This window comes from Capricornis sumatraensis, chromosome 2 (assembly GCF_032405125.1).
Source record: "Capricornis sumatraensis isolate serow.1 chromosome 2, serow.2, whole genome shotgun sequence".
In the NCBI taxonomy this organism is placed as follows: domain Eukaryota; kingdom Metazoa; phylum Chordata; class Mammalia; order Artiodactyla; family Bovidae; genus Capricornis; species Capricornis sumatraensis.
Genome location: NC_091070.1, coordinates 30,696,522 through 30,723,215, shown reverse-complemented (window position 1 = coordinate 30,723,215; position 26,694 = coordinate 30,696,522). Strand labels below are relative to the sequence as shown.

At 36.7% G+C, this 26,694-nt stretch overlaps 1 protein-coding gene across 1 annotated transcript in view; it reads left to right on the top strand.

Annotated features, from left to right (window-relative positions):
* Nucleotides 1-26,694, top strand: part of LRRC9 (leucine rich repeat containing 9) — a 123,701-nt gene that overhangs the window by 59,380 nt on the left and 37,627 nt on the right. The window contains exons 17-22 of the mRNA XM_068966559.1: nucleotides 6,003-6,194; nucleotides 7,378-7,503; nucleotides 16,163-16,297; nucleotides 18,540-18,717; nucleotides 21,927-22,147; nucleotides 23,972-24,094. Of these exons, the coding sequence (XP_068822660.1) occupies nucleotides 6,003-6,194; nucleotides 7,378-7,503; nucleotides 16,163-16,297; nucleotides 18,540-18,717; nucleotides 21,927-22,147; nucleotides 23,972-24,094 (975 nt within the window). The remainder of the gene's footprint in view (nucleotides 1-6,002; nucleotides 6,195-7,377; nucleotides 7,504-16,162; nucleotides 16,298-18,539; nucleotides 18,718-21,926; nucleotides 22,148-23,971; nucleotides 24,095-26,694) is intronic.

The following is a 26,694-nucleotide window of genomic DNA, read 5'->3' as shown; positions in this document are numbered from 1 at the left end:
TCACCAGTCCTTAGATTGGTATCAAACATCTTAATTGTCAGAAAAATATTCTATTATAGATTCCTCAGGAAGGGCTTATAGGAACAATATCCCTTAAGTTACTGCGGCTGCTGCTAAGTCACTTCAGTCATGTCCGATTCTGTGCGACCCCATAGACGGCAGCCTACCAGGCTCCCCCGTCCCTGGGATTCTCCAGGCAAGAACACTGGAGTGGGTTGCCATTTCCTTCTCCAATGCATGAAAGTGAAAAGTGAAAGTAAAGTTGCTCAGTCATGTCTGACTCTTAGCGACCCCATGGACTGCAGCCTACCAGGCTCCTTCGTCCATGGGATTTTCCAGGCAAGAGTACTGGAGTGTGCCACTGCCTTCTCCGTTCTCTAGTGCAGGAATAGTTTATCTATGTCCTTTATACTTGAAAGGCAGTTTTGTTAGGTATACAATCTTTGGCTCACGATTTTGTTTCTTGAGCATCTTAAGTGTTATTTAATTTTCTTGTGGCATAAAGTGTTGCTGTAGAAAAGTCTGATGAGAATGTATAATTTTTTCTCTTATAAGTCACAGGCTTTTTTCTTCTAGATGTCCAAAGGAAGTTTTTTAGTTTTCATTAAAGTCTAGTAATTTTATTATAAGAGTATGTCTTGCATTGATTGTTCTGGGTCAAGATTTCAAATTCACAGTATGCTCTTCCAAAATAAATATTAAAATCATTTTTTTAACTGAAAGTTTTTAGCAATTTTTGTTTCCTTGCTTTGGTTTTCTTCTTTAGGAACTCACATTATCCATATGTTGAATCTTTTCTTCACTATTTGTCACTTTCTCTTGAGTCCTTTTTATGTCTCCATTTAGATTTTTTAATTGATTTGATTTCTTAAAATTTCTTTTTCACTTTCTGCTTCTCGTAAGGTGTTGTCTGATGTTTACTTCTTTTGTCTTTGACTAGTTTAGTATTCACTTCTGAAATGATTTTATTATTTTATTTTATATTCTTTTCTGGGCACTTTCACTTCACTTCTGAGTTTTTCTAATCCAGATTTCTGTTGTTATTTTGTATCTTGTATCACTCTTAACATCTTTTTGCTTGTTTTGAAATAGTAGGTTTATGGTTATGATATGTTTCTTGGGCATGTCTTTCTGATATACTTTCATTGCTGGCAGCAATATTTCTGTCTCTCTCATGCGTGCATAGTTTGTTTAGCTTTGTCTGGGGTTTTACCTCAATACTTTTCTGCTGCTCATTTTTCAGTGAAATTACTTCTTACCTTTTAAAATGAAAGTGGGTGTTGGGGAAGCTTCTGTAGTTTCACAGATCTCCCTCTTCTGCTGTTTATATGTACTGTTAACAGTTGTAGCACTTATTTTCTGAGATTTCCTGCCTCTATTCCTTCTTCCACTTCAGTCTGAACTTTCTCTTTTATTTGCCTCCTTTGTCCTATCCTGTTTAATTTTGACTTAGCCCAGCAGTTTCTTCTCCAAGAAGGACTGAGTTCTCACTGGAGCCTGGTGGGGCAGTTTGAAAATTCATAGGTGCTAGACTGTTCCAGCCCCTTCAGACCTTTTTACTATGGATCTCATGCACTTATCTCGTATCAGAGAAGGCAAAACTCCCACTTTCAACTGCACTCAGTGTGCCTTCAGACATTCCACTGAATATTGGTTGGCTATTTGGGGGCTCTCTTATTCTCAGGTCTGTCAGATGATGCCCTGATGCTTCCTTCTTCGTCTCGCATCGACATGGACACCATGTAGTCTTGTGGTTATTGGTGGTTTATTCCCACCAACTTCTTTTGGGACTTATGGGGCTACCTTGTTATGTAGCTTAATTATAAATGTTGTCCATGGAATTTTGGTCTTATTTTTACTTGCTTTTTATGTGGGGATTCAGAGAGATTGAATACCTGTGCTGCCTCTGCCTATGTATTTTTCAATAATCAACTTTGTATGTGTGTTTAATATTAATTATATTTATCATTTATCTCTGTATCACAAAAGGCTATGCCCTAATTTAATCACTCACCTGTTATTTCTATCAGTAGCTCAGACCGTAAAGCGTCTGCCTACAATGCAGGAGACCTGGGTTCGATCCCTGGGTTGGGAAGATCCCCTGGAGAAGGGAATGGTAACCCACTCCAGTATTCATGCAGTATTCATGCCTGGAAAATCCCACGGACTGAGAAGCCTGGTGGGCTACAGTCCATGGGGTCACAAAGAGTCGGACACGACTGAGCCACTTCACTTCACTTTAGTTTATCTCATTTTTTACCAGCTGATCCACGAAGGGCTCAGATGGTAGAGAATCTGCCTGCAATGCAGGAGACCTGGGTTCAATCTCTAGATTGGAAAGATCCCCTAGAGAAGGAAATGGCTACCCACTCCAGTATTCAGGCCTGGAGAATTCCATGAACAGAGGAGCCTGGAAGACTACAGTCCGTGGGGTCGCAAAGAACTGGACATGACTGAGAGACTTTCACTTTCACTTTTCACTTTTATTTATCTCATTTTTACTATCATTTTCCTTAACTGTGTCTCTAACATGGAGAGTTTCTATACTTTATTGTATGCTAGGCATTAGGTTCTACTAGGTTGCAGAAAGTAAACGGATGGTTACTATGTGTTCGTTACTCTGTTTTTGCCTTGTGAATCAGGATTTCCAATCTATGAATGTTTATATAATGAAAGACCTGGGCTTCATAAATGGTGGAGATACATTATATCATTTTTATAGATTTTTTGAAAATCTAAGCAAGATGTCCACATAAGGTAAAATTGAAATATCAAAAGCTGTATGTCTGTCATTCATTCACCTGAACTATCAGGAAAGGAGAGTATCCAAGCCAAAGAAATAGGAACAGATATTTTTTTTTTCTGAAAGTAACTATACCATAGTCAGAGTTGGCCGAGGAGAGAGAAACAAATATGTATGGCTATTTGCAACTTTATAGATTATAGAAATAATACTTCTGTCTTACCTTTTCCAATGACAGATTTAGTGTTAAAATATTTCTAATGCCTCAAGACAGCTAATCTACATTTAGAGATTGAACTATTATCCCTAAAATATTTTAAAGAGGTCTTGTCAGTTTTAATCTTTGTAATTTGGGCTGAATTGTACCATAACTTACAAAAGATTTAAACCAAAATGCAAGAAATACTAAAATGCCAAATTCTCCTGCAAAACTGAAAATATTATTCCTTGAATATTCATGGAGTGTATGGAGTCTCTTTTATATTCTGGGAATATAAAAAAGTAAAGATCCTACCCCTGTTTTCAAGAAAAGAAGACAGCTATCTTTATATAATGAATTGTTCCCAAATGCTAATCAGCATGCAAGTGTCAGAATTTGGGACAAGTTTTTAACCATTTTTTGATGAAAAATGGCAAATGGTGGACCATGTAGTAAAATTTTATAAATCTAAATTTATTTAATTTAAAAGACTGTTCTTTCTGGCTTACTTCACTCTGTATAATCGGCTCCAGTTTCATCCATCTTACTAGAACTGATTCAAATGTATTCTTTTTAATGGCTGAGTAATACTCCATTGTGTATATGTACCACAGCTTTCTTATCCATTCATCTGCTGATGGACATCTAGGTTGTTTCCATGTCCTGGCTATTATAAACAGTGCTGCGATGAACATTGGGGTACACGTGTCTCTTTCAATTCCGGTTTCCTCGGTGTGTATGCCCAGCAGTGGGATTGCTGGGTCGTAAGGCAGTTCTATTTGCAATTTTTTAAGGAATCTCCACACTGTTCTCCATAGTGGCTGTACTAGTTTGCATTCCCACCAACAGTGTAAGAGGGTTCCCTTTTCTCCACACCCTCTCCAGCATGTATTGCTTGCAGACTTTTGGATCGCAGCCAGAAAGAAAAACACCAATACAGTATACTAATACATATATATGGAATTTAGAAAGATGGTAATGATGACCCTGTGTGCAAGACAGCAAAAGAAACACAGATGTTTAGAACGGACTTTTGGACTCTGAGGGAGAGGGAGAGGGTGGGATGATTTGGGAGAATGGCATTGAAACATGTATACTATCATGTAAGAAACGAATTGCCAGTCTATGTTCAATACAGGATATAGGATGCTTGTGGCTGGTGCATGGGGATGATCCAGAGAGATGATATGGGGTGGGAGGTGGGAGGGGGGTTCATGTACACCCATGGCGGATTCATGTCAATGAATGGCAAAACCAATACAGTATTGTAAAGTAAAATAAAGTTAAAAAAAAAAAGAGAGTGTTCTAAGATTATATGCTTAATACTTTCTACTGCCAAATATTCTTTTGTTCAAGAAATTATAATGATAGTAAATTATAGGATTTTTTTACTATGCTTACTTATAATAAAAGTCAGTAACACTGTTTAATTTCCAGAAACTTTTTAGATTTTAATGATCTGAACACTCAACTCTTGAAACCTGAGTCATTGTAATAGGTGCTATTACAACAATATGAGCTATGCATTATATAGCAGTAACTAATTCTATGGTGAATTCAAATAATTGTTTAAGTTATAAAGAAATCAAATTTATTTTTAATTTATAATAATAGTATTTTATTTTAATAAATATGTTGCAAAATATTTTCTTCATGTTTTCTTTATCACTTTCTGGTTCTGGGTCTGAGTTAGTATATACTTTAAAAGAAAATTTTGTTTGCACTGAATAGACATAGCAAATTGTTTTAAAGATTTCTTACAAGTTAAGTAAAATAAAGATCTAAATATATAAATGGCCAAAGATGAGAAAGACAACAAGCAAAAATATAGCTAGTACAGATACAGGCTTCCCTGGTGGCTCATACAGTAAAGCATCTGCCTGCAATGCGAGAGACCCAGGTTCAATCCCTGGGTCAGGAAAATCCCCTGGAGAAGGAAATGGCACCCACTCCAGTATTCTTGCCTGTGAAATCCCATGGACAGAGGAGCCTGTTGGGCTATAGTCCATGGGATCTCAAACATGGAAAAGGTGTGCAACTTCAGTGGTAATAATGTAAATTAAAATAAGGCAGGTAGGTTGGTGGATATTTAAGGAATGAGCATTCTCAAATCCTATTGTTGGAAGAAAAAACTGATACAAACTTCCTTAAAACTATTTGGCAATATTTATCAAGTCTTAACAATATAGAAATCCTTAAAAACCATTAATCTTATTTCTAAAAACCTTTCCTGAGAAAATATTCTCGGTTAAAGTATTATGAACACGGACATTCGTTGCAGTGTTGCCAACAATTAGAAGTCACATAAATGTCCATAGCATGTTTTTAAAAGTCTAATAATTTACATATTAGAATACTATGCAATCATGAAAAATCATTTTGAATAATATTTAATAAGGTGTGAACATGTTAGAAGGGAATAAAATTCTATATAATAGAGCAATACATTTGTTTCATATAAGAAAAATATATATGAGCATATAATAAAAAATGTTTTCAGTGGTTCTTTCTAAGCAACAGACTTATATATGCTTTCTTTTTTAAAAATGTATTTACTGTATTTCCCAGACCTCCAACAAGAATGTGTTACTTTAATATTTTTTAAAAAGTTAATTATTGAAAAATCCTGTCCTTTTAAAAAAGGAAATTATAGAATGTAACAGGTGTAGTTTCTGCTTCTGAAGATGAACGCTTTTAAACTAGGCCATGAGTTTAAACCAGAAGCCTGGGTATAAGAAGTGTAATTCTTCATTAGGGACAAATTTTCTTGTTAGTTTTTCTTTGCTGTCTCATCTGTAAAAACACATACTGCCACTCTATGTTACAAGGGTGAAGAGAGAAGTAAGAGAAAATTACTAAAATAAAATATAATGTAGCTGTTTATTAATAGGAAAATAGGTACTTTGATGCCATTACTGCAGTATAGGCTACTGTTTAGGTTTTCTGTAAGGATTACCATAAAGCATGTAAAGTACTTAAAGAATCAGAGAGAGAAAAAAAGAACTGTGTAAATACAAACCATGATCCTTCTAACATCACTTCTATTTGTATGTGTTGCAGTATAACCTTGAATATTTGGATGCAAGTCATAACCATGTGATAACCCTGGAAGGATTTAGAGGTCTGATGAAACTTAAGCACTTAGACTTGAGCTGGAATCAATTGAAAAAATCTGGCGATGAAATAAATATGTTATGCAAACATACCACAAGCCTTCTCACTCTTGATATTCGACATAATCCATGGCAAAAGGTAGGTAACAGACATGTTTATAAAAAAGCAAACAATCATTTTTATTTCAAAGCTGGTTTCTCACTATTATTCAGTAATACCCAGAAACAGGCAAACTGTCTTTGTCTCAGTAGAATTCCTTGAAGTATTTTGTAAGTTGAATATAATGTATCGATCAAGTGAATCAAATGTTATTATAGAAAAGTTTTTAGTTTCACATCAGATTTTTTTGCAGCCTCTAATAGTTTGAGAGTATTGTGGTCTTAAGAGTATCAGATGTCATTGCCATTTGAAAACCTTTAGAGAAATTTTATAATGTAGTATATATAGCTCAGTGTGCTAGAATCCTACTGTAGTGAGGCATAGGAACCAAGAATAATAGAATACTATACTGTGAGAGAAACATACTATTAAAGGGGGAACAAGTTTGTCACATTCTCCAATAAACCTAAATTATAAAGTCTTATTTATGTTCTGTTATAAAAGGAAATTTGAGCACTGTTTTTTCTCATCACAAACATATGTAGAGTCATGCTAAGAAATTTCAATATTCAATGATTATATTGAAGAGTATCTCCAAGTATTTAAAATAAGCCCCAAGTTTATAATTTCAAGAATGCATCTTTTCTTGCTTTTCAAAAATGTATATAGACCGTGTTCAACATTTTAAAAAGGGACTAAAGCATGATTGTTTCTATTACATTGGCCATGTTACTATGTTTATATTGTTGTATTTCTCCTTTTTCACTCCATAAAATTGAAGCATATTTTTCTTTTGCCAAATCAGACTTCCTAATTGATCATAGTAGAGCTATAACCATGCTGCCAAATTAAATGACAAGAGCTGAAGAGCTGTGTTGGCTCACCCAATTGGCTGAGTAGCTCACTGCTGATCTAGATAAACAGGAGGCACTGCAGTTCTTTGAACACTTTTCATCACTCTCACTTGTCAACAGCTAGTGGGATTTCCTCCCTTCACAACAGTAGAAGTATCCAGCTTCAAACAAAACAGATTAATTCTTAAATATAATTTAATATCAACTATTATTTAAAGAATTAAGTTAAGCCTTTATTTTTAGACATATATAATAAAGTAGGAGGTGCATAATTTGAATTATGTGAGAAGGAATGAAGAAAAACTCCTTTCCATGTCATAACACTATGTAATATTTTGTAAAAATTAACTTTTATTATTTTTCCCAAGCCAGCCACATTAAGGCTGAGTGTTATTGGCAGATTAAAGACTCTTACTCATTTAGATGGAGTCCTCATTTCTGAAGAAGAAGCAACAGCAGCTATGAAATTTATTTCTGGAACAAAGATTACTCAGGTTGGCTTTCACTGTTTAATATTTCTTGTTCTATTTAGAATATACAAATAATATTTCCTATACTCTTATTTCACTATTGAGATTTTGTATTCTCCTTTAGCATGCTAATAAAAAAGTTCAGCTGTAACAATCATATCACTTGAAAAATTTTTTTCTGTTTAAATGTATCCTATTTAAATACCAAGTGGTTTTATGGATTCTCATCCCTGGACACTACCTCAAAAATGCCTCTAGGGTAACTGTTTTTTTCCTAGTCAACTTGAACTCACCAGAGTCCTTTCTAGAGCCTACATGACAATAAGCAACTTTCTGTGGATAAGGTAAGCCTAGAGACCTTGAGAAAGCATTTAGTGACTTATTATTACCTAGTATTGATATTATATCTGTCTGGCTGAAAAAAAACAAAACCTATTAACTTGGGGAAGGGGAAATACCTATATTATCCAGATTAAGAATGCTACTTTAACTAAAGTTGCTTCAATATCCTTAAGATCTCCACTCTAGTTATCTAGGTATTTACTTTCTGTAGAATATTTGAATGTTAATTCCTTAATGTAATGTTTAATTTTGCATCTGTTTAAAGTGAAGGAAAGAAACTTTTTTGTTCATCAAAATATCATTGACTCCTAAAGAAGACTTGGGGATTGACCCTACCAGAAATCAAAACTTGCTAAAATCCTGTAAGACAGTGTGGATTTGGCAGAGTTAGACAAATAGACCAACACAACAGAATATAAAGACCCAGTGTAGACCCCCACCTACATGGAAAAGTATAAATCACAGAGCTGACAGTATAGATTAGGGAGTCTAGTCAATAAAAGATACTGGGATAAGTGCATTAAGGTTTCACTGCAAAAAGCAAAACCAAAATATTTTAGAAGAAAAGATCAGAAATTATCATTATAACCTTGAATTAGGGAAGAATTTATTATGTAAGAAATAAAGAGCATGAACTATAAAAGATTGGATTTGTCTATCTTAAAATTAATACATCTAATCCTCAAAGGGTAGAAAGTCAAAAGACAAGCTATATACTGGGAAAAGAAATTTGCAACATATCTAATTGACAAAAGTAGATAAAATTAGACAAAATTAGACAAAATTCTTTATATATCCAAAATATATTAGGAAAAAGACAACCAATCAAACAGAAAAAAGAGCAAAACATTTAAACAGACACTTCACTGGAGAGGAAATCAGAACAGCCAAACAACTTAGGAAAAGATGCTCTACCACATTAATACTCAAGAAAATGAACATTAAAACTTTAATAATCTACCAATTTATGGCCACTATTGAAAAACTCTTGACAATACCAAGTTTTAGCAAAGATTTGAAGTAAAAGTTATTACAATTGGTGTAACCACTTTGGAAAACAAATTGACCCTATCTAGTAAAGCTGAATATATACATACCCTAAACCCAGCAAGTTATATACTCCAAAGATACTCTTGGATATATGTACCAAGAGTCATGCACAAGAATATTCATAACAGCAGTGTTTATAATAGCAAAAAACCCTGAAATCAGCTCAGTGTTCATTGACTTTGATAATGAAATACTATATAACAATGACATGTGAATAAAGTACAGCTACAGGCAGAAGTGTAGGTGAATCTCATAGATACAATGTTGAGCAAAAAAGCAAGTTACAGAAGAATACAAACATTATTCAATTTTCACAAAGTTCAAATATGTGTAATACTAACTAATATTTTATTTATGGATATAAACATAGGTCTATAAAGAAAACAAGTAATGGTAGATACAGATTTTGAGATTATTTGATTGCTTCTTAAGAGGATTGATTGATTCACCTGAGATGAGTGATGGCTTCTGAGCAGCAGAGAAAAAAGATTAGGATGGGACACATAGGGAGCTTCTAGGGTAGTAGAAATATTCTAGCTCTTAAACTGGTTTCATGGATGAATTACATGGTATTTGTATTATAATAATCCTTTCACAGTTTTATAAATATTATTTTATTATGGTTAAATGACTGATAAAACAAAAAATGAGTGAGATATATGATTTTTTTTTTAATCTTTAATTCTTACATGTGTTCCCAAACATGAAACCCCCTCCCACCTCCCTCCCCATAACATCTCTGTGGGTCATCCCCATGCACCAGCCCCAAGCATGCTGTATCCTGCGTCAGACATGGACTGGCGATTCAATTTTTACATGATAGTATACATGATAGAATGCCATTCTCCCAAATCATCCCACCCTCTCCCTCTCTCTCTGAGTCCAAAAGTCCGTTATACACTGCTGTGTCTTTTTTCCTGTCTTGCATACAGGGTCGTCATTGCCATCTTTCTAAATTCCATATATATGTGTTAGTATACTGTATTGGTGTTTTTCTTTCTGGCTTACTTCACTCTGTATAATCGGCTCCAGTTTCATCCATCTCATCAGAACTGATTCAAATGAATTCTTTTTAACGGCTGAGTAATACTCCATTGTGTACATGTACCAAAGCTTTCTTATCCATTCATCTGCTGATGGACATCTAGGTTGTTTCCATGTCCTGGCTATTATAAACAGTGCTGCGATGAACATTGGGGTACATGTGTCTCTTTCAATTCTGGTTTCCTCGGTGTGTATGCCCAGCAGTGGGATTGCTGGGTCATAAGGTAGTTCTATTTGCAATTTTTTAAGGAATCTCCACACTGTTCTCCATAGTGGCTGTACTAGTTTGCATTCCCACCAACAGTGTAGGAGGGTTCCCTTTTCTCCACATCCTCTCCAGCATTTATTGCTTGCAGATTTTTGGATCGCAGCCATTCTGACTGGTGTGAAGTGGTACCTCATTGTGGTTTTGATTTGCATTTCTCTGATAATGAGTGATGTTGAGCATCTTTTCATGTGTTTGTTAGCCATCCGTATGTCTTCTTTGGAGAAATGTCTATTTAGTTCTTTGGCCCATTTTTTGATTGGGTCGTTTATTTTTCTGGAATTGAGCTGCATAAGTTGCTTGTATATTTTTGAGATTAGTTGTTTGTCAGTTGCTTCATTTGCTATTATTTTCTCCCATTCAGAAGGCTGTCTTTTCACCTTGCGTATATTTTCCTTTGTTGTGCAGAAGCTTTTAATTTTAATTAGATCCCATTTGTTTATTTTTGCTTTTATTTCCAGAATTCTGGGAGGTGGATCATAGAGGATCCTGCTGTGATTTATGTCGGAGAGTGTTTTGCCTATGTTCTCCTCTAGGAGTTTTATAGTTTCTGGTCTTACATTTAGATCTTTAATCCATTTTGAGTTTATTTTCGTGTGCGGTGTTAGAAAGTGATCTAGTTTCATTCTTTTGCAAGTGGTTGACCAGTTTTCCCAGCACCACTTGTTAAAGAGATTGTCTTTATTCCATTGTATATTCTTGCCTCCTTTGTCAAAGATAAGGTGTCCATATGTGTGTGGATTTATCTCTGGGCTTTCTATTTTGTTCCATTGATCTATATGTCTGTCTTTGTGCCAGTACCGTACTGTTTTGATGACTGTGGCTTTGTAGTAGAGCCTGAAGTCAGGCAAGTTGATTCCTCCCGTTCCATTCTTCTTTCTCAAGATTGCTTTGGCTATTCGAGGTTTTTTGTATTTCCATACAAATCTTGAAATTATTTGTTCTAGTTCTGTGAAAAATATGGCTGGTAGCTTGATAGGGATTGCGTTGAATTTGTAAATTGCTTTGGGTAGTATACTCATTTTCACTATATTGATTCTTCCGACCCATGAACATGGTATATTTCTCCATCTATTAGTGTCCTCTTTGATTTCTTTCATCAGTGTTTTATAGTTTTCTATATATAGGTCTTTAGTTTCTTTGGGTAGATATATTCCTAAGTATTTTATTCTTTTCGTTGCAATGGTGAATGGAATTGTTTCCTTAATTTCTTTTTCTACTTTCTCATTATTAGTGTATAGGAATGCAAGGGATTTCTGAGTGTTGATTTTATATCCTGCAACTTTACTATATTCATTGATGAGCTCTAGTAATTTTCTGGTGGAGTCTTTAGGGTTTTCCATGTAGAGGATCATGTCATCTGCAAACAGTGAGAGTTTTACCTCTTCTTTTCCAATTTGGATTCCTTTTATTTCTTTTTCTGCTCTGATTGCTGTGGCCAAAACTTCCAGAACTATGTTGAATAGTAGCGGTGAAAGTGGACACCCTTGTCTTGTTCCTGACTTTAGGGGAAATGCTTTCAATTTTTCACCATTGAGGATAATGTTTGCTGTGGGTTTGTCATATATAGCTTTTATTATGTTGAGGTATGTTCCTTCTATTCCTGCTTTCTGGAGAGTTTTTATCATAAATGGATGTTGAATTTTGTCAAAGGCCTTCTCTGCATCTATTGAGATAATCATATGGTTTTTATTTTTCAATTTGTTAATGTGGTGAATTACATTGATTGATTTGCGGATATTGAAGAATCCTTGCATCCCTGGGATAAAGCCCACTTGGTCATGGTGTATGATCTTTTTAATGTGTTTTTGGATTCTGATTGCTAGAATTTTGTTGAGGATTTTTGCATCTATGTTCATCAGTGATATTGGCCTGTAGTTTTCTTTTTTTGTGACATCTTTGTCAGGTTTTGGTATTAGGGTGATGGTGGCCTCATAGAATGAGTTTGGAAGTTTACCTTCCTCTGCAATTTTCTGGAAGAGTTTGAGTAGGATAGGTGTTAGCTCTTCTCGAAATTTTTGGTAGAATTCAGCTGTGAAGCCGTCTGGCCCTGGGCTTTTGTTTGCTGGAAGATTTCTGATTACAGTTTCAATTTCCGTGCTGGTGATGGGTCTGTTAAGATTTTCTATTTCTTCCTGGTTCAGTTTTGGAAAATTGTACTTTTCTAAGAATTTGTCCATTTCTTCCACATTGTCCATTTTATTGGCATACAACTGCTGATAGTAGTCTCTTATGATCTTTTGTATTTCTGTGTTGTCTGTTGTGATCTCTCCATTTTCATTTCTAATTTTATTGATTTGATTTTTCTCTCTTTGCTTCTTGATGAGTCTGGCTAGTGGTTTGTCAATTTTATTTATCCTTTCAAAGAACCAGCTTTTGGCCTTGTTGATTTTTGCTATGGTCTCTTTTGTTTCTTTAGCATTTATTTCTGCCCTAATTTTTAAGATTTCTTTCCTTCTACTAACTCTGGGGTTCTCCAATTCTTCCTTTTCTAGTTGCTTTAGTTGTAGAGTTAGGTTATTTATTTGACTTTTTTCTTGTTTCTTGAGGTATGCCTGTATTGCTATGAACTTTCCTCTTAGCACTGCTTTTATAGTGTCCCACAGGTTTTGGGTTGTTGTGTTTTCATTTTCATTAGTTTCTATGCATATTTTGATTTCTTTTTTGATTTCTTCTGTGATTTGTTGGTTATTCAGAAGTGTATTGTTCAACCTCCATATATTGGAATTTTTAGTAGTTTTTCTCCTGTAATTGAGATCTAATCTTAATGCATTATGGTCAGAAAAGATGCTTGGAATGATTTCGATTTTTTTGAATTTATCAAGTTTAGATTTATGGCCCAGGATGTGATCTATCCTGGAGAAGGTTCCATGAGCACTTGAAAAAAACGTGAAATTCATTGTTTTGGGGTGAAATGTCCTATAGATATCAATTAGGTCTAATTGATCTAATGTATCATTTAAAGTTTGCGTTTCTTTGTTAATTTTCTGTTTAGTTGATCTGTCCATAGGTGTGAGTGGGGTATTAAAGTCTCCCACTATTATTGTGTTATTGTTGATTTCCCCTTTCATACTTGTTAGCATTTGTCTTACATATTGCGGTGCTCCTATATTGGGTGCATATATATTTATAATTGTTATATCTTCTTCTTGGATTGATCCTTTGATCATTATGTAGTGGCCTTCTTTGTCTCTTTTCACAGCCTTTGTTTTAAAGTCTATTTTATCAGATATGAGTATTGCCACTCCTGCTTTCTTTTGGTCTCTATTTGCGTGGTATATCTTTTTCCAGCCCTTCACTTTCAGTCTGTATGTGTCCCTTGTTTTGAGGTGGGTCTCTTGTAAGCAGCATATAGAGGGGTCTTGTTTTTGTATCCATTCGGCCAGTCTTTGCCTTTTGGTTGGGGCGTTCAACCCATTTACGTTTAAGGTAATTATTGATAAGTATGATCCAGTTACCATTTACTTTATTGTTTTGGGTTCGGGTTTATACACCCTTTTCGGTTTCCTGTCTAGAGCATATCCTTTAGAATTTGTTGGAGAGCTGGTTTGATGGTGCTGAATTCTCTCAGCTTTTGCTTGTCTGTAAAGCTTTTGATTTCTCCTTCGTATTTGAATGAGATCCTTGCTGGGTACAGTAATCTGGGCTGTAGGTTATTGTCTTTCATCACTTTAAGTATGTCTTGCCATTCCCTCCTGGCCTGAAGAGTTTCTATTGAAAGATCAGCTGTTATCCTTATGGGAATCCCCTTGTGTGTTATTTGTTGTTTTTCCCTTGCTGCTTTTAATATTTGTTCTTTGTGTTTGACCTTTGTTAATTTAATTAATATGTGTCTTGGGGTGTTTCGCCTTGGGTTTATCCTATTTGGAATTCTCTGTGTTTCTTGGACTTGGGTGATTATTTCCTTCCCCATTTTAGGGAAGTTTTCAACTATTATCTCCTCAAGGATTTCCTCATGATCTTTCTTTCTGTCTTCTTCTTCTGGGACTCCTATAATTCGAATGTTGGAGCGTTTCATATTGTCCTGGAGGTCTCTGAGATTGTCCTCGTTTCTTTTAATTCGTTTTTCTTGTTTCCTCTCTGATTCATTTATTTCTACCATTCTATCTTCTATTTCACTAATCCTATCTTCTGCCTCCGTTATTCTACTATTTGTTGCCTCCAGAGTGTTTCTGATCTCATTTATTGCATTATTCATTATATTTTGACTCTTTTTTATTTCTTCTAGGTCCTTGTTAAACCTTTCTTGCATCTTCTCAATCCTTGTCTCTAGGCTATTTATCTGTGATTCCATTTTGATTTCAAGATTTTGGATCATTTTCACTATCAATATTCGGAATTCCTTCTCAGGTAGATTCCCTACTTCTTCCTCTTTTGTTTGGTTTGGTGGGCAACTCTCCTGTTCCTTTACCTGCTGAGTATTCCTCTATCTCTTCATCTTGGTTATATTGCTGCGTTTGGGGTGGTCTTTTTATATTCTGGTAATTTGTGGAGTTCTCTTTATTATGGAGCTTCCTCACTGTGGGTGGGGTTCTATCAGTGGCTTGTCAAGGTTTCCTGGTTAGGGAGGCTTGTGTTGGAGTTCTGGTGGGTGGAGCTGGGTTTCTTCTCTCTGGAGTGCAGTGGAGTGACCAGTGATGGGTTATGAGACATCAAAGGTTTTGGAATAATTTTGAGCTACCTGTATATTCAAGCTCAGGGGAGTGTTCCTCTGTTGCTGGAGAATTTGAGTGATATGTCTTGTTTTGGAACTTGTTGGCCCTTGGGTGGAGCTTGGTTTCAGTGTAGGTATGAAGGCAATTGATGAGCTCCTATTGCTTAATGTTCCCTGAATTCAAGAGTTCTCTAATGTTTTCAGGCTTTGGACTTAAGCCTCCTGCTTCTGGTCTTCAGTTTTGTTTTTACAGTAGCCTCTAGACTTCTCCATCTATACAGCACCGATGATAAAACATCTAGGTTAAAGATGAAAAGTTTCTCCACATTGAGGGACACTCAGAGAGGATCACTGAGTTACAAGGAGAAGAGAAGATGGAGGGGGTAGTTAGAGGTAACTGGAATGAGATGTGGTGAGATCAAAAGAGGAGAGAGCAAGCTAGGCAGTAGTCACTTTTTTATGTGCGCTCTATAGTCTGGCCCGCTCAGGTATTTACGGAGTTATACAGGGAAGAGGAGAGGGAGGAAGTAGACAGAGGTGACCAGGAGGGTAACAGAGAGGAATGAGAAGGAGAGAGACAAATCCTGCCAGTAACCAGTTCCTTAGGTGTTCTCCACCATCTGGAACACACAGAGATTCACAGAGTTGGATAGAGAAGAGATGGGGGAGAAAAGAGACAGAGGCCACCTGGTGGAGAAAAAGGAGAGTCCATAGGAGAAGAGAGTGGTCAAGCCAGTAATCTCGCTCTCAGGTAAACTTGGGTAGTGAAATTTGGGTTTTTAAATGAACAAAATTGACAACAAAAACCTAAGAGCAAAGGTTAAAAATCTGTTTTTGAAGACAATGGTCTGCTTTTCTGGTTGCCTGATGTCCTCTGCCAGCCTACAGAAGTTGTTTTGTGGAGTTTGCTCGGCGTTGAAATGTTCTTTTGAGGAATTTGTGAGGGAGAAAGTGGTCTTCCCGTCCTATTCCTCCGCCATCTTTATGCTCCTTCTGATTGTGGTTTTCATTCTGCTTGCCCTGTTTTCAGCTTCGTCATCTGTCAAGCAAGGAATAATACTTGTTTCGCAAACTGGATGAAGTTCATCTCCGCCCGCAGAGCGTCTGCGGGCCCTGACACTGCGCGGACTCCGGCTCCCGCGGCAGCCCCGAGATATATGATTTAAAGTATATCAAGTTACTGAAAACACTTTAAGACATAGAAAATGTCATATTTTAAAATTATTCATTGGGCCAGCCATCTAAGAGACAGTTCTTTTAACTATATATAAATGGACCTTTCCATAATATTTCCTTATTCATCATGTGTTTTTTTTTTGTTTTATTAGTTCTCTCTCTTACGGCATTCTAGTACTAAAGAAGAGAGACCACGGATTCTCAGCATATGGCCTTCTGCCAAAATTCTGACAGAGACTTCAAAGTTAGGATCACATTCACATATGAGTGGAAATTGGTACTTGCAGGTAAAAGCAATTCTATTAAACTTAATGTAAAATCTTAAGTTCAGTTGATTTTAATCAGCTTTGCCCTTTATGTCATAAAGAGGGTACAGATAGGTAATGGGCAAAAAACTGGGAGAGACAAATTAAAATTGAAAGAGAAGTCAAGTTGTGACTAGCTGTGTCACAGGGCTAAACATCGGGGCTAGACCTCAATGTTCCAGATATTCAACTGGATTTGGAAAAGGCAGAGGAACCAGAGATCGAATTGCCAACATCCATTGGGTCATAGAAAAAGCTAGAGAGTCCAAGGAAAACATCTACTTTTGCTTTATTGACTATGCTAAAGCCTTTGACTGTGTAGATCCCAACAAACTGTGAAAAATTCTTAAAGAGATGGGAATACCAGACCACCTGACCTGCCTCCTGAGAAATCTGTATGCAGGTCAAGAAGCAACAGTTAGAACTGGATATGGAACAACCGACTGATTCCAAATTGGGAAAGGAGTACGTCAAGGCTGTAATTTAACTTGTATGCAGAGTGCATCATGTGAAATACTGGGCTGAATGAAGAAAAAGTTGGAATCAAGATTGCCAGGAGAAATATCAATAACCTCAGATATGTAGATGGCACCACCCTTATGGCAGAAAGCAAAGAGGAAGGAACTAAAAACCTCTTGATCAAAGAGAAAGAGGAGAGTGAAAAAGATGGCTTAAAACTCAACATTCAAAAAACTAAGATCATGGCATCTGGTCCCATCACTTCATGGCAAATAGATGGGGAAACAGTGGAAACAGTGTCAGACTTTATTTTGGGGGGCTCCAAAATCACTGCAGTTGGTGATTGCAGCCATGAAATTAAGAGACACTTGTTCCTTGGAAGAAAAGCTATGACCAACCTAGAAAGCATATTAAATAACAGAGAAATCACTTTGCCAACAAAGGTCCATCTATTCAAACTATGGTTTTTCCAGTAGTCATGTATGGATGTGAGAGTTGGACTGTAAAGAAAGCTAAGCACCAAAGAATTGATGCTTTTGAAGTGTGATGTTGGAGAAGACTCTTGAGAGTCCCTTGGACTGCAGGGAGATCCAACCAGTCAGTCCTAAAGGAAATCAGTCCTGAATATTCATTGGAAGGACTGATACTGAAGCTGAAACTCCAATACTTTGGCCACTTAATGCAAAGAACTGACTCGTTAGAAAAGACCCTGAAGCTGGAAAAGATTGAAGGCAGAAGAAGAAGGGGATAACAGAGGGTGAGATGGTTAGATGGCATCACCGACATGATGGACATGAGTTTGAGCAAGCTCTGGGAGTTGATGATGGACAGGGAAGCCTGGTGTGCTGCAGTCCGTGGGGTCACAAAAAGTCGGACACGACTGAGTGACTGAACTGAACTGAACTGAGACCTCAACAGTGGTCACTGTAGCACAGGAATTTAGGATAAAGGTACACTACAAAACCAATGGGTAGATTCTGATAAATATCAAAATAAACAAGAGGACTTTAAAGCTCAGAGCCAGAGACCAAGACAAAAGTTTGCAAGGTAAGGTAAAAAGAATCAGGAATCCTGGCAAGGGAATAGGGGAACTAGTCAGAATTCACCCAAAGCTAAGGAAAAATGTTATGGAACACCACAGCTTCTTGCTTCATAAAGCAGCATGTAACCTCTTGCCAAAGGTAGAAACTGAGTTAAGAGAATCTGACCCTTGAAAATGGAAGATATTAGTGCCATTGTTTTTATTACAGGATACAGAGATATTTAGCTGTGATGCTGACTCAGTTATAGTCTTAGCTGACCCTGTGGGCAGTTCTGGAATTACAATGGCCCTTTAAATCTGTCCTAAGTTGGGCTGAGGCCAGGCCCTTCTTTCCCTTCATCATTGGGTAGGTGCCAACCTGGGAAGGGGCATGACCTTGAGCAAGGCTGCTCTCTGCAGCTGATGCTGTCCCTGAAGGGACTGACAGTTGAAGGCTTTCTGCCAATAGCACTCCCAGCAGCTGAGACAAGTCCTTCACTACTGGGAAGCTGACTGGCACAGCTCAGTTTCTACAAAACCATATAAGTCCCTCTTTGAGTTATAATCTCAAAAAATAATCAAAATTTTACTTTTCTGTAAATTAAGAGCTTTGCCATGTCTTTAGTTCCTAAAGGAATTTTTTTTTATTTTACCACATTTGAATTATTTCATTAGCCTTTTTATCTTATAACAGTGAATTTTGATATGATTCAGAAATAACATATAAAGTGAATCATTCTACAGATAACTGCCTTAAATTTAGATGGGCAACATCTTTTTGAAATCACAAATTTAGAAAAATTGGAAAATTTGAAATGGGCTTCATTCAGCAACAATAATCTCACTAAAATGGAAGGCTTGGAATCTTGTGTTAACTTGGAAGAGCTCACATTAGATGGAAACTGCATCTCAAAGATAGAAGGTAAGATGTTAGAGAATCCTAGAGTCTTAAAATATGAATGTCTAATTAAGAAGAGTCAAAAGTGAGTAACACTAATGAAGGAATTTCTGAAGAGGAAGATCTTCCAAGAAGTCCCAAGAAGGTTTGGAGTAGCATATTCTAAGTCACTTCAGCCGTGTCCAACTTTTTGTGACCCTATGAACTGTAGCCCGACAGGCTCCTCTGTCCATGGGATTCTCCAGGCAAGAATACCGGAGTGGGTTGTCATGCCTTCCCTCCTCCAGGGGATTCTCCTGACCCAAGGTTAGAACCTGTGTCTCTTAACATCTCCTGCATTGGCAGGCAAGTTCTTTACCACTAGTGCTACCTGTTAAGCCCAGGGTATTCTAAACACCGCTTAGTGGGATCTGTGGTTGGTTACTATATATAATGAGCCCAACTAGCTGACTTTCATTTCCTATGCCTTCCCTCCCATCTCCGAACTAGTGTTTACCAGCTCTTACCAAACTTATGTAACAAACTAGGCAGTAGTCAAGATCTATACTATTGGGTATATATTAATAAATGAATGAATGAATGAGGTATACTTTTGAAAAAGATAAGTAGCCATACACAAACACACAAACACACACATCAGCATACTTACCTAGGTATAGAATATTTCTAGATGTGCATTTTGGTAACAGGGTTGTCATTGAGAGAAGGTAAAAAATGAAAACCAAAGCCTGGGAAAGAGGCTTAATTTATTTGCTTTTGAATTGTTTTTAGCATGTGTGTGTACTACCTTTTTCAAGGCTATGGTTTTTCCAGTAGTCATGTATGGATGTGAGATTTGGACTGTGAAGAAAGCTGAGCGCCAAAGAATTGATGCTTTTGAACTGTGGTGTTGGAGAAGACTCTTGAGAGTGCCTTGGACTTCAAGGAGATCCAACCAGTTCATTCTAAGGGAGACCAGTCCTGGGTGTTCTTTGGAAGGAACGATGCTAAAGCTGAAACCCCAGTACTTTGGCCATCTCATGCGAAGAGCTGACTCATTGGAAAAGACTCTGATGCTGGGAGGGATTGGGGGCAGGAGGAGAAGGGGACGACAGAGGATGAGATGGCTGGATGGCATCATCAACTCGATGGACGTGAGTTTGAGTGAACTCCGGGAGTTGGTGATGGACAGGGAGGCCTGGAGTACTGCAATTCATGGGGTCGCAGAGTCGGACACAACTGAGCGACTGAACTGAACTCAACTGAACTGTACTACCTTTTTCATAAAATAGAAATTTTTACTTTAAAAAATTACATATGCAAAACAAGTGTTAATTATCTTTAAAAACAGAATGTTTAACATTCGTTATACTTTATTTTAATGGTGATTAACAATAGTTTATAAAAAAGTGCTTGATCATAGGAATCACTTAGTTCAGTTCAGTCCCTGAGTTGTGTCCGACTCTTTGCAACCCCCTGAATTGCAGCACACCAGGCCTCCCCGTCCATCACCAACTTCTGGAGTTCACCCAAACTCACGTCCATCAAGTCAGTGATGCCATCCAGCCATCTCATCCTCTGTCATCCCCTTCTCCTCCTGCCCTCAATCCCTCCCAGCATCAGAGTCTTTTTCCAATGAGTCAGCTCTTCGCATGAGGTGGCCAAAGTACTGGAGTTTCAGCTTTAGCATCGTTCCTTCCAAAGAACACCCAGGACTGGTCTCCTTTAGAATGGACTGGTTGGATCTCCTTGCAGTCCAAGGGACTCTCAAGAGTCTTCTCCAACTCCACAGTTCAAAAGCATCAATTCTTTGGCGCTCAGCTTTCTTCGCAGTCCAACTTTCACATCCATACATGACTACTGGAAAAACCATAGCCTTGACTAGACAGACCTTTGTTGGCAAAGTAATGTCTCTGCTATTACATATTATTGAATATGCTATCTAGGTTGGTCATAACTTTCCTTCCAAGGAGTAAGCGTCTTTTAATTTCATGGCTGCAATCACCACTAATCAAATATATGTACAGATTCACAGGCCTCTCTTCTATAGATTTCAGCTGAGTAAGAGGGTAGGTAGAGAGGTTTAGCTCAGGCATCTGCGTTTAGAACCATCACTACCCTTCCACTCCCATACAATAGGGTGCGAGTTTTGCTTTGTATATATAATGGAGAACCCATTTCCTTTTTATTCCCCTCCATATGCTCATTGAAAGGAAGAATTCTTCAACCTGTCTTTTCCCTATACCCACTTTTCAAAGATAGCTACCCTACTAAACTTTAACAGATATTTTTTTTTTCCAAACACAGATAGACCTAATATCCAATTTAAGGATTTTTGCTTTGACAGTACATCCTAACTGGCCCCAGATTGATTTACTTTCAGCATTTCATAGTCCCATGATAAAGGCTGATGTGAGAGAGGAACATGAATAAAATTTATTGAGTATTCATTATTTATATGCCAATAGCTATAACTGATACTTTTCAAATATCACTCTATTTACTTCCATAGCCCTTAGAAGTAGATTTAGGTATATTCATTTCACGGATGAGGAAAATTAGGCTCAGAATTTACATAATTCTACATAATTTACCTATGGTCCTAAATCTAGTAGTATTACATTTGAAATCAACTCTGACTCCAGAGTTCTTGTCTTTCAACTGCATCATCCTATCCACAGTTACAAAGTATCTACAGTACATACTGTATTAATACATAGGGATTAGACTGTAGTGAGAGGTAACATTTCTGTCTTAAAGTACTTCTAAACATAGAAAGGTAGAATTAGAGTTCTTTTTTTTTTTTATTACAAATGATGCCACAGTAAGGAATACTTTCCAGAGCATTGTATTCTAGTTCCTTACCCTTAATGTTTTATAGTACAGATTGGTGAATACTTGAAGCTTTGTGTAGAGCTTTGTATTATTGTGATGATGAAAACCTTAATTAATTACATCATTAAAAGGTTATTTGAAAGCTTAATTCAATATTCCTATACAGTGCTTTCCCTTAACATCTAAGAAAAATGAGTCTACTTAGAAATCCAAAATTAGAATTTAATATATTAGTTGGGACATAATGCACATTATATTCTTCTTTAACAAAAGGAAAAACAGTGATGATCAATACTATAAAATCTGTCAAGTAACTTGAACTTAGCAAAAGAGAAACAGTAAAACAACCAGCAGCTTATTTTTTAAATTAACCTTTCTGTGCTATCTGAATCTTTTTTTGAATTTGCTTATTTTTCTAGGCATTTCCAAGCTGACTAAATTAACCCGCCTCAGCATAAATAATAATCTCCTCACTGGTTTGGAAAAGCATACTTTTGATAACATGCTTCATCTGCATTCCCTTTCTCTTGAGAACAACAGAATCACTTCACTGAGTGGTTTACAAAAAGCTTTTACACTAATTGAATTATACGTAAGCAATAACTATATTGCTCTCAATCAGGAGATCTACAATTTAAAGGTGACTATCTGGGGGCACTAATGCTTTTATTTTTCTAAAAGTTTTATTTATTTATACTATGAAAGTAATACATGCTCACTATGTAGAATTTGGAAAATACAGAAAAATGTAAAGAAGAAAATAAAAATCAGGAAAAACAGGTTTGTTAAAATGTATCTGCATTCGATTTGTGTACACATACAAACATGTGAGTGTGTAACCATAGTTGATAGTGTCACCAAGTTGATAGCTTCACAGAAATATATTTTAGTCCTCAAATAAAATAACCCAATCTCCATTCCTTCTAACTGTGCCTTCCTTAAGTATTTCCAAGGATCACCTAACCTGATTGGGGGATAAGATTCATTAACAATTCCTCTTCTCAGAGCAGTTCTTGATTGTCTTTCACTACTTTCTGGTTCTTTCTCATGGCTTCTACCCTCTCTGGTCAGCTTTGCCCAGTTTTGCTTTCTTTAATTCTCCCCAGTAAACCTCTTATGTTGAGGCTACTGTATAACAGGTTTTACTGGAGGTTTTAATAAAATGGAAGTTTACTGCAACAAAGAATAGAGATTTACTTCAAATGTAATGTGGGACTTCGTAGTTTCTAAAGTTCAAAGGTCATTTCCTACCACTGAGACTCCCAATGGCCTCTCTCCTTTTGCTGATACTACATTGCTAGGGCTTTATCTCCTACCAAAAAACTTACATCCATTTCCTGTCTTTTCTTGCTTGCAAACTTATCCTCATCATATTCCCCCAATACAACTACTTCTAGAGCTGTAGAGTCAACCTAATAAACAATAGATACATAATAAACATTTTACATTATAGACACAGAGTAAGTAGTTTTACCCCCTCATGTCAGGGCCCTTCCTTCACAACAAAGGCGCATCAAAATATCTTATCTAATAAGGAAGCACATTGAAGTCTGCTACTCCCTTACCAGGCAGAAGCACTTCAGTTTTAACCTTCATCAGAAGACTGTTTTTTTCATGGCTTCATTTCACTATTATATTTGTATATGTGCTTACATATGTGCTCAGTCATGTCCAGTTCTTTGAGACCCCGTGGACTGTAGCACACCAGACTCCTCTGTCCATGGGATTTTCCAAGCAAGAATACCAGAGTGGGTTGTCATTTCCTCCTCCGGGGATCTTTCCCGCCCAGGGATCGAACTGGCATCTCCTGTGCCTCCTGTATTGGCAGGTGGATTCTTTTACCACTGAGCCACCTGGGAAGCCCATATTTGTATACTACGTAGTAAGTAAGTAAGTAAGTAAGTGAAGTCGCTCAGTCGTATCCGACTCTTTGCGACCCCGTGGACTGTAGCCTACAAGGCTCCTCCATCCATGGGATTTTTCCAGGCAATAGTACTGGAGTGGGTTGTCATTTCCTTCTCCAGAGGATCTTCCTGACCTAGGGATCGAACCCAGGTCTCCCGCATTGTAAGCAAGACACTTTACCATCTGAGCCACCAGGGAAGTCATATACTACATAATAGCCACATACTATTTAATAGACTGTTATTCCATAAACATAGCATGTTTTAAACTTTGCTAAGTTCTTTACAAATCTTTATCATGGGTAATAACATTTAGCACCAGTATCCAAAAAGTGATTCTGATCATATAGTATAGACCACTGAAATACTGCACAAACTTATACTTTAATAGTCTGAAAGTGTACTATAAATAATAAACTCCAAAGATCTGAAATCACTATGGAATGATAGAGTAATTCAAATATTAAAACTCATGGATGATCAAACTCTTAAGGGGAAAAAACTGGTTAGAGTGAGTATGTATGTATATCACATTAAATGTATGTATTTTTATTATGCAGGGTTTATGCAACCTGGTTATTCTAGACATGTATGGAAACATTATTGTATGGAATCAAGAAAACTACCGGTTGTTTGTAATATTTCATCTTCCAGAACTGAAAGCTTTGGATGGAATCTCAATTGTAAGTTTTTTGTTGACGCATAGCATTTGGTCCAAACTGCATATTATAATATATCCATAGGTCATAGTCATTTTGAATGTTGCTTTATCACTAGTATGTAAACTTACTATGCTTATTAAAATCTGGATCCCCCAAAGCACATTTTAGATGTGGGTTTTAATTTTTTCTCCTTTGACCAGTTTTTAATTGTCTAAATGAGGTGGCACAGAAGGGAAGATACTGCTTACATTTATACCCACTGAATCCAATGCCTAACAAATAAAGAGCACAATTTTATGAGACCGGATAGAAAAACTGCCCTGGAGCCCTACCATCTTCTTGGGCCTAAAAACTGCTTCCTGTTACCTGGAAAAATACAGTTAAGATTTAAGAAAAACATATTTGAACCAACGAATGGTATGTCAACATTACTAGGAAACTGTACTAGTAAAAAATAACTTTTTGTACTGTGTTAAAAAATAACATAGAACATAGGATTGACTATGAAAGCAATATTTGGAAACTTGAATTCTGTAACAAGCAGGTTCATTCAAGGCTTCTGATTTCCGTGTAATAGGATACACGCACAACAAATGTGTGAAGAATAGAAAGTTCCCCATGTAACGTTGCCTAGCACCTGTCAGACAATAAGACTCTTCAAGTTTCTAGAAAATTGAGAGATAGTTTATGATTATTTGGGACTTTGAGGTACTCTGATAAGATTACTAATTCTAACCTTGCTTTTTTCAGGACCCTCCTCAGAATGAAGAATCAAAAATATTCTCCCCCAAACATGAACAGTTCTCTAGAATGTTGCATACTGGGTTTTGTTTAGGTGTTGGTTTTCACTGAGGGTTGTTTTTAAAACAGGCATATGAAACTAGTACTGCATGTGCGCCAGGGTGTTGTTGAGAATGTTATCCTTCCCATCTCTCTGTGCCCTCAGCTGAAGGGCCACCTTGGAAAGTGCTTTTGGAAGTGAGAGTAGGAAAAACATTTCCCCCTGAAGAAAGTTATGCTCTCCTCGCTGACAATGAGTATTATTTAACTATTTTCCTTTTCACTTTGACTACCTTAAAGCTCAGAGCCAAATTTGTGGTTCAGTAACAGAAACCCTGTAGGACTTGTGATCTCTCTCCCTATCCCAACACTTGATCTCTTCTAACTTACATCATTCTCAATCTCTGCTATTGTTTACATTTTACTATTTGATTATGTGTTCCTCCTGGAAGGTCCACAAAAATTTTGTAGGACGAGGGAGAATATATGAATTGATAATGGGACATAAAGATTAGTCTGAATAACCTAGACTTTAATTGAGAGGTAATGGAAAGGCATTGAAGTTTTTGAGTAGGAGAATAACAGAATTCAAAATTATATATTAGGAAATTTAACAGCAGTGTTTAGAGCAATAGACAAAAAAACCAATAGGAGACTATTAGCTTAATCTAGATATGAAGTACTGAGAAACTGAAATGAACCAAGGGGAAATAGTATTATAAATGGAGAGTTGAAAGGTAGAAATACTAGGAAGAATTGACAGAACTTGGCAACCAATTAAATTTGAAAGATGAGGAAAGGAAAGAATAAAAGAGGTCTACAAGGCTTGAGTCTATGCCAGTAAGAGATATCATAACAGAAATACTATAGGAAGAAAAGTAGTTTCAGGAATAAGATGATTAGTGTTGGACACACTAAGTTTTATACGATAGTGGATCATCTGATTGGAGATGGCAAACAGGCGATTGAAAACACAGGACTAACTTCAGATATGGACATTTAATTTACATTTGTTTAGATTTGGAATTTGGAATTTAAAGAAAGTTGCCTAGTTAAAACCAAAAGCATATACCATTGACTAAGGAAAGAGAGTAGAAAAAGTAAATCTAAGTGAGGCTTTTAATAACTTCATTTAGTAAATGTAAAGAGGAAAAGAAGCCACCAAAAGTAGATGTAGCAGGAGGTAGAAAGCAACATGATTCTAGAGTGTTTGAAAGGTAAATAGACATTGACTTTAGAAATAACATAGTCCAAAGGCTTTATTTTGTGAATGAACACAAAGAACTCCAGAGAATTTAAATGTCTTATTCCAAGTGACATGACTTTTTAATGGTAAAGCATGGACAGCTAGGTCTCACTCTGTCTCCAGGGCTCATGGATGTAAGGTAATGTTACTGGAAGTTCCAACTTTCTAATCATGGTTGATTTTCCTGGCAACCAGTCCCCATTCTCAGGGACTTTCCAAAAGTCATCTTGTTAAAATAAACTCAGGTGTGGTTGAAAGGCTTGTTAGGAATGGCAGCACGCTCCTTTCACCTGGTGGTTCTGGAGCTATTTCAGGAATCAAAAACAATAACCACAATATTATAATAAAAGATTCCCAGATGTGAGAGTTGGAACATAAAGAAGGCTGAGAACCAAAGAATTGATGCTTTTGAACTATGGTATTGTAGAAGACTCCTGAGAGTCCCTTGGACAGCAAGGGAGATCAAACCAGTCAATCCTTTAGGAAATCAATCCTGAATATTCATTGGAAAGATTGATGCTGAAGCTGAAGCTTCAGTGCTTTGGCCGCATGATGCAAAGAACTGACTCACTGGAAAAGACCCTGATGCTGGGAA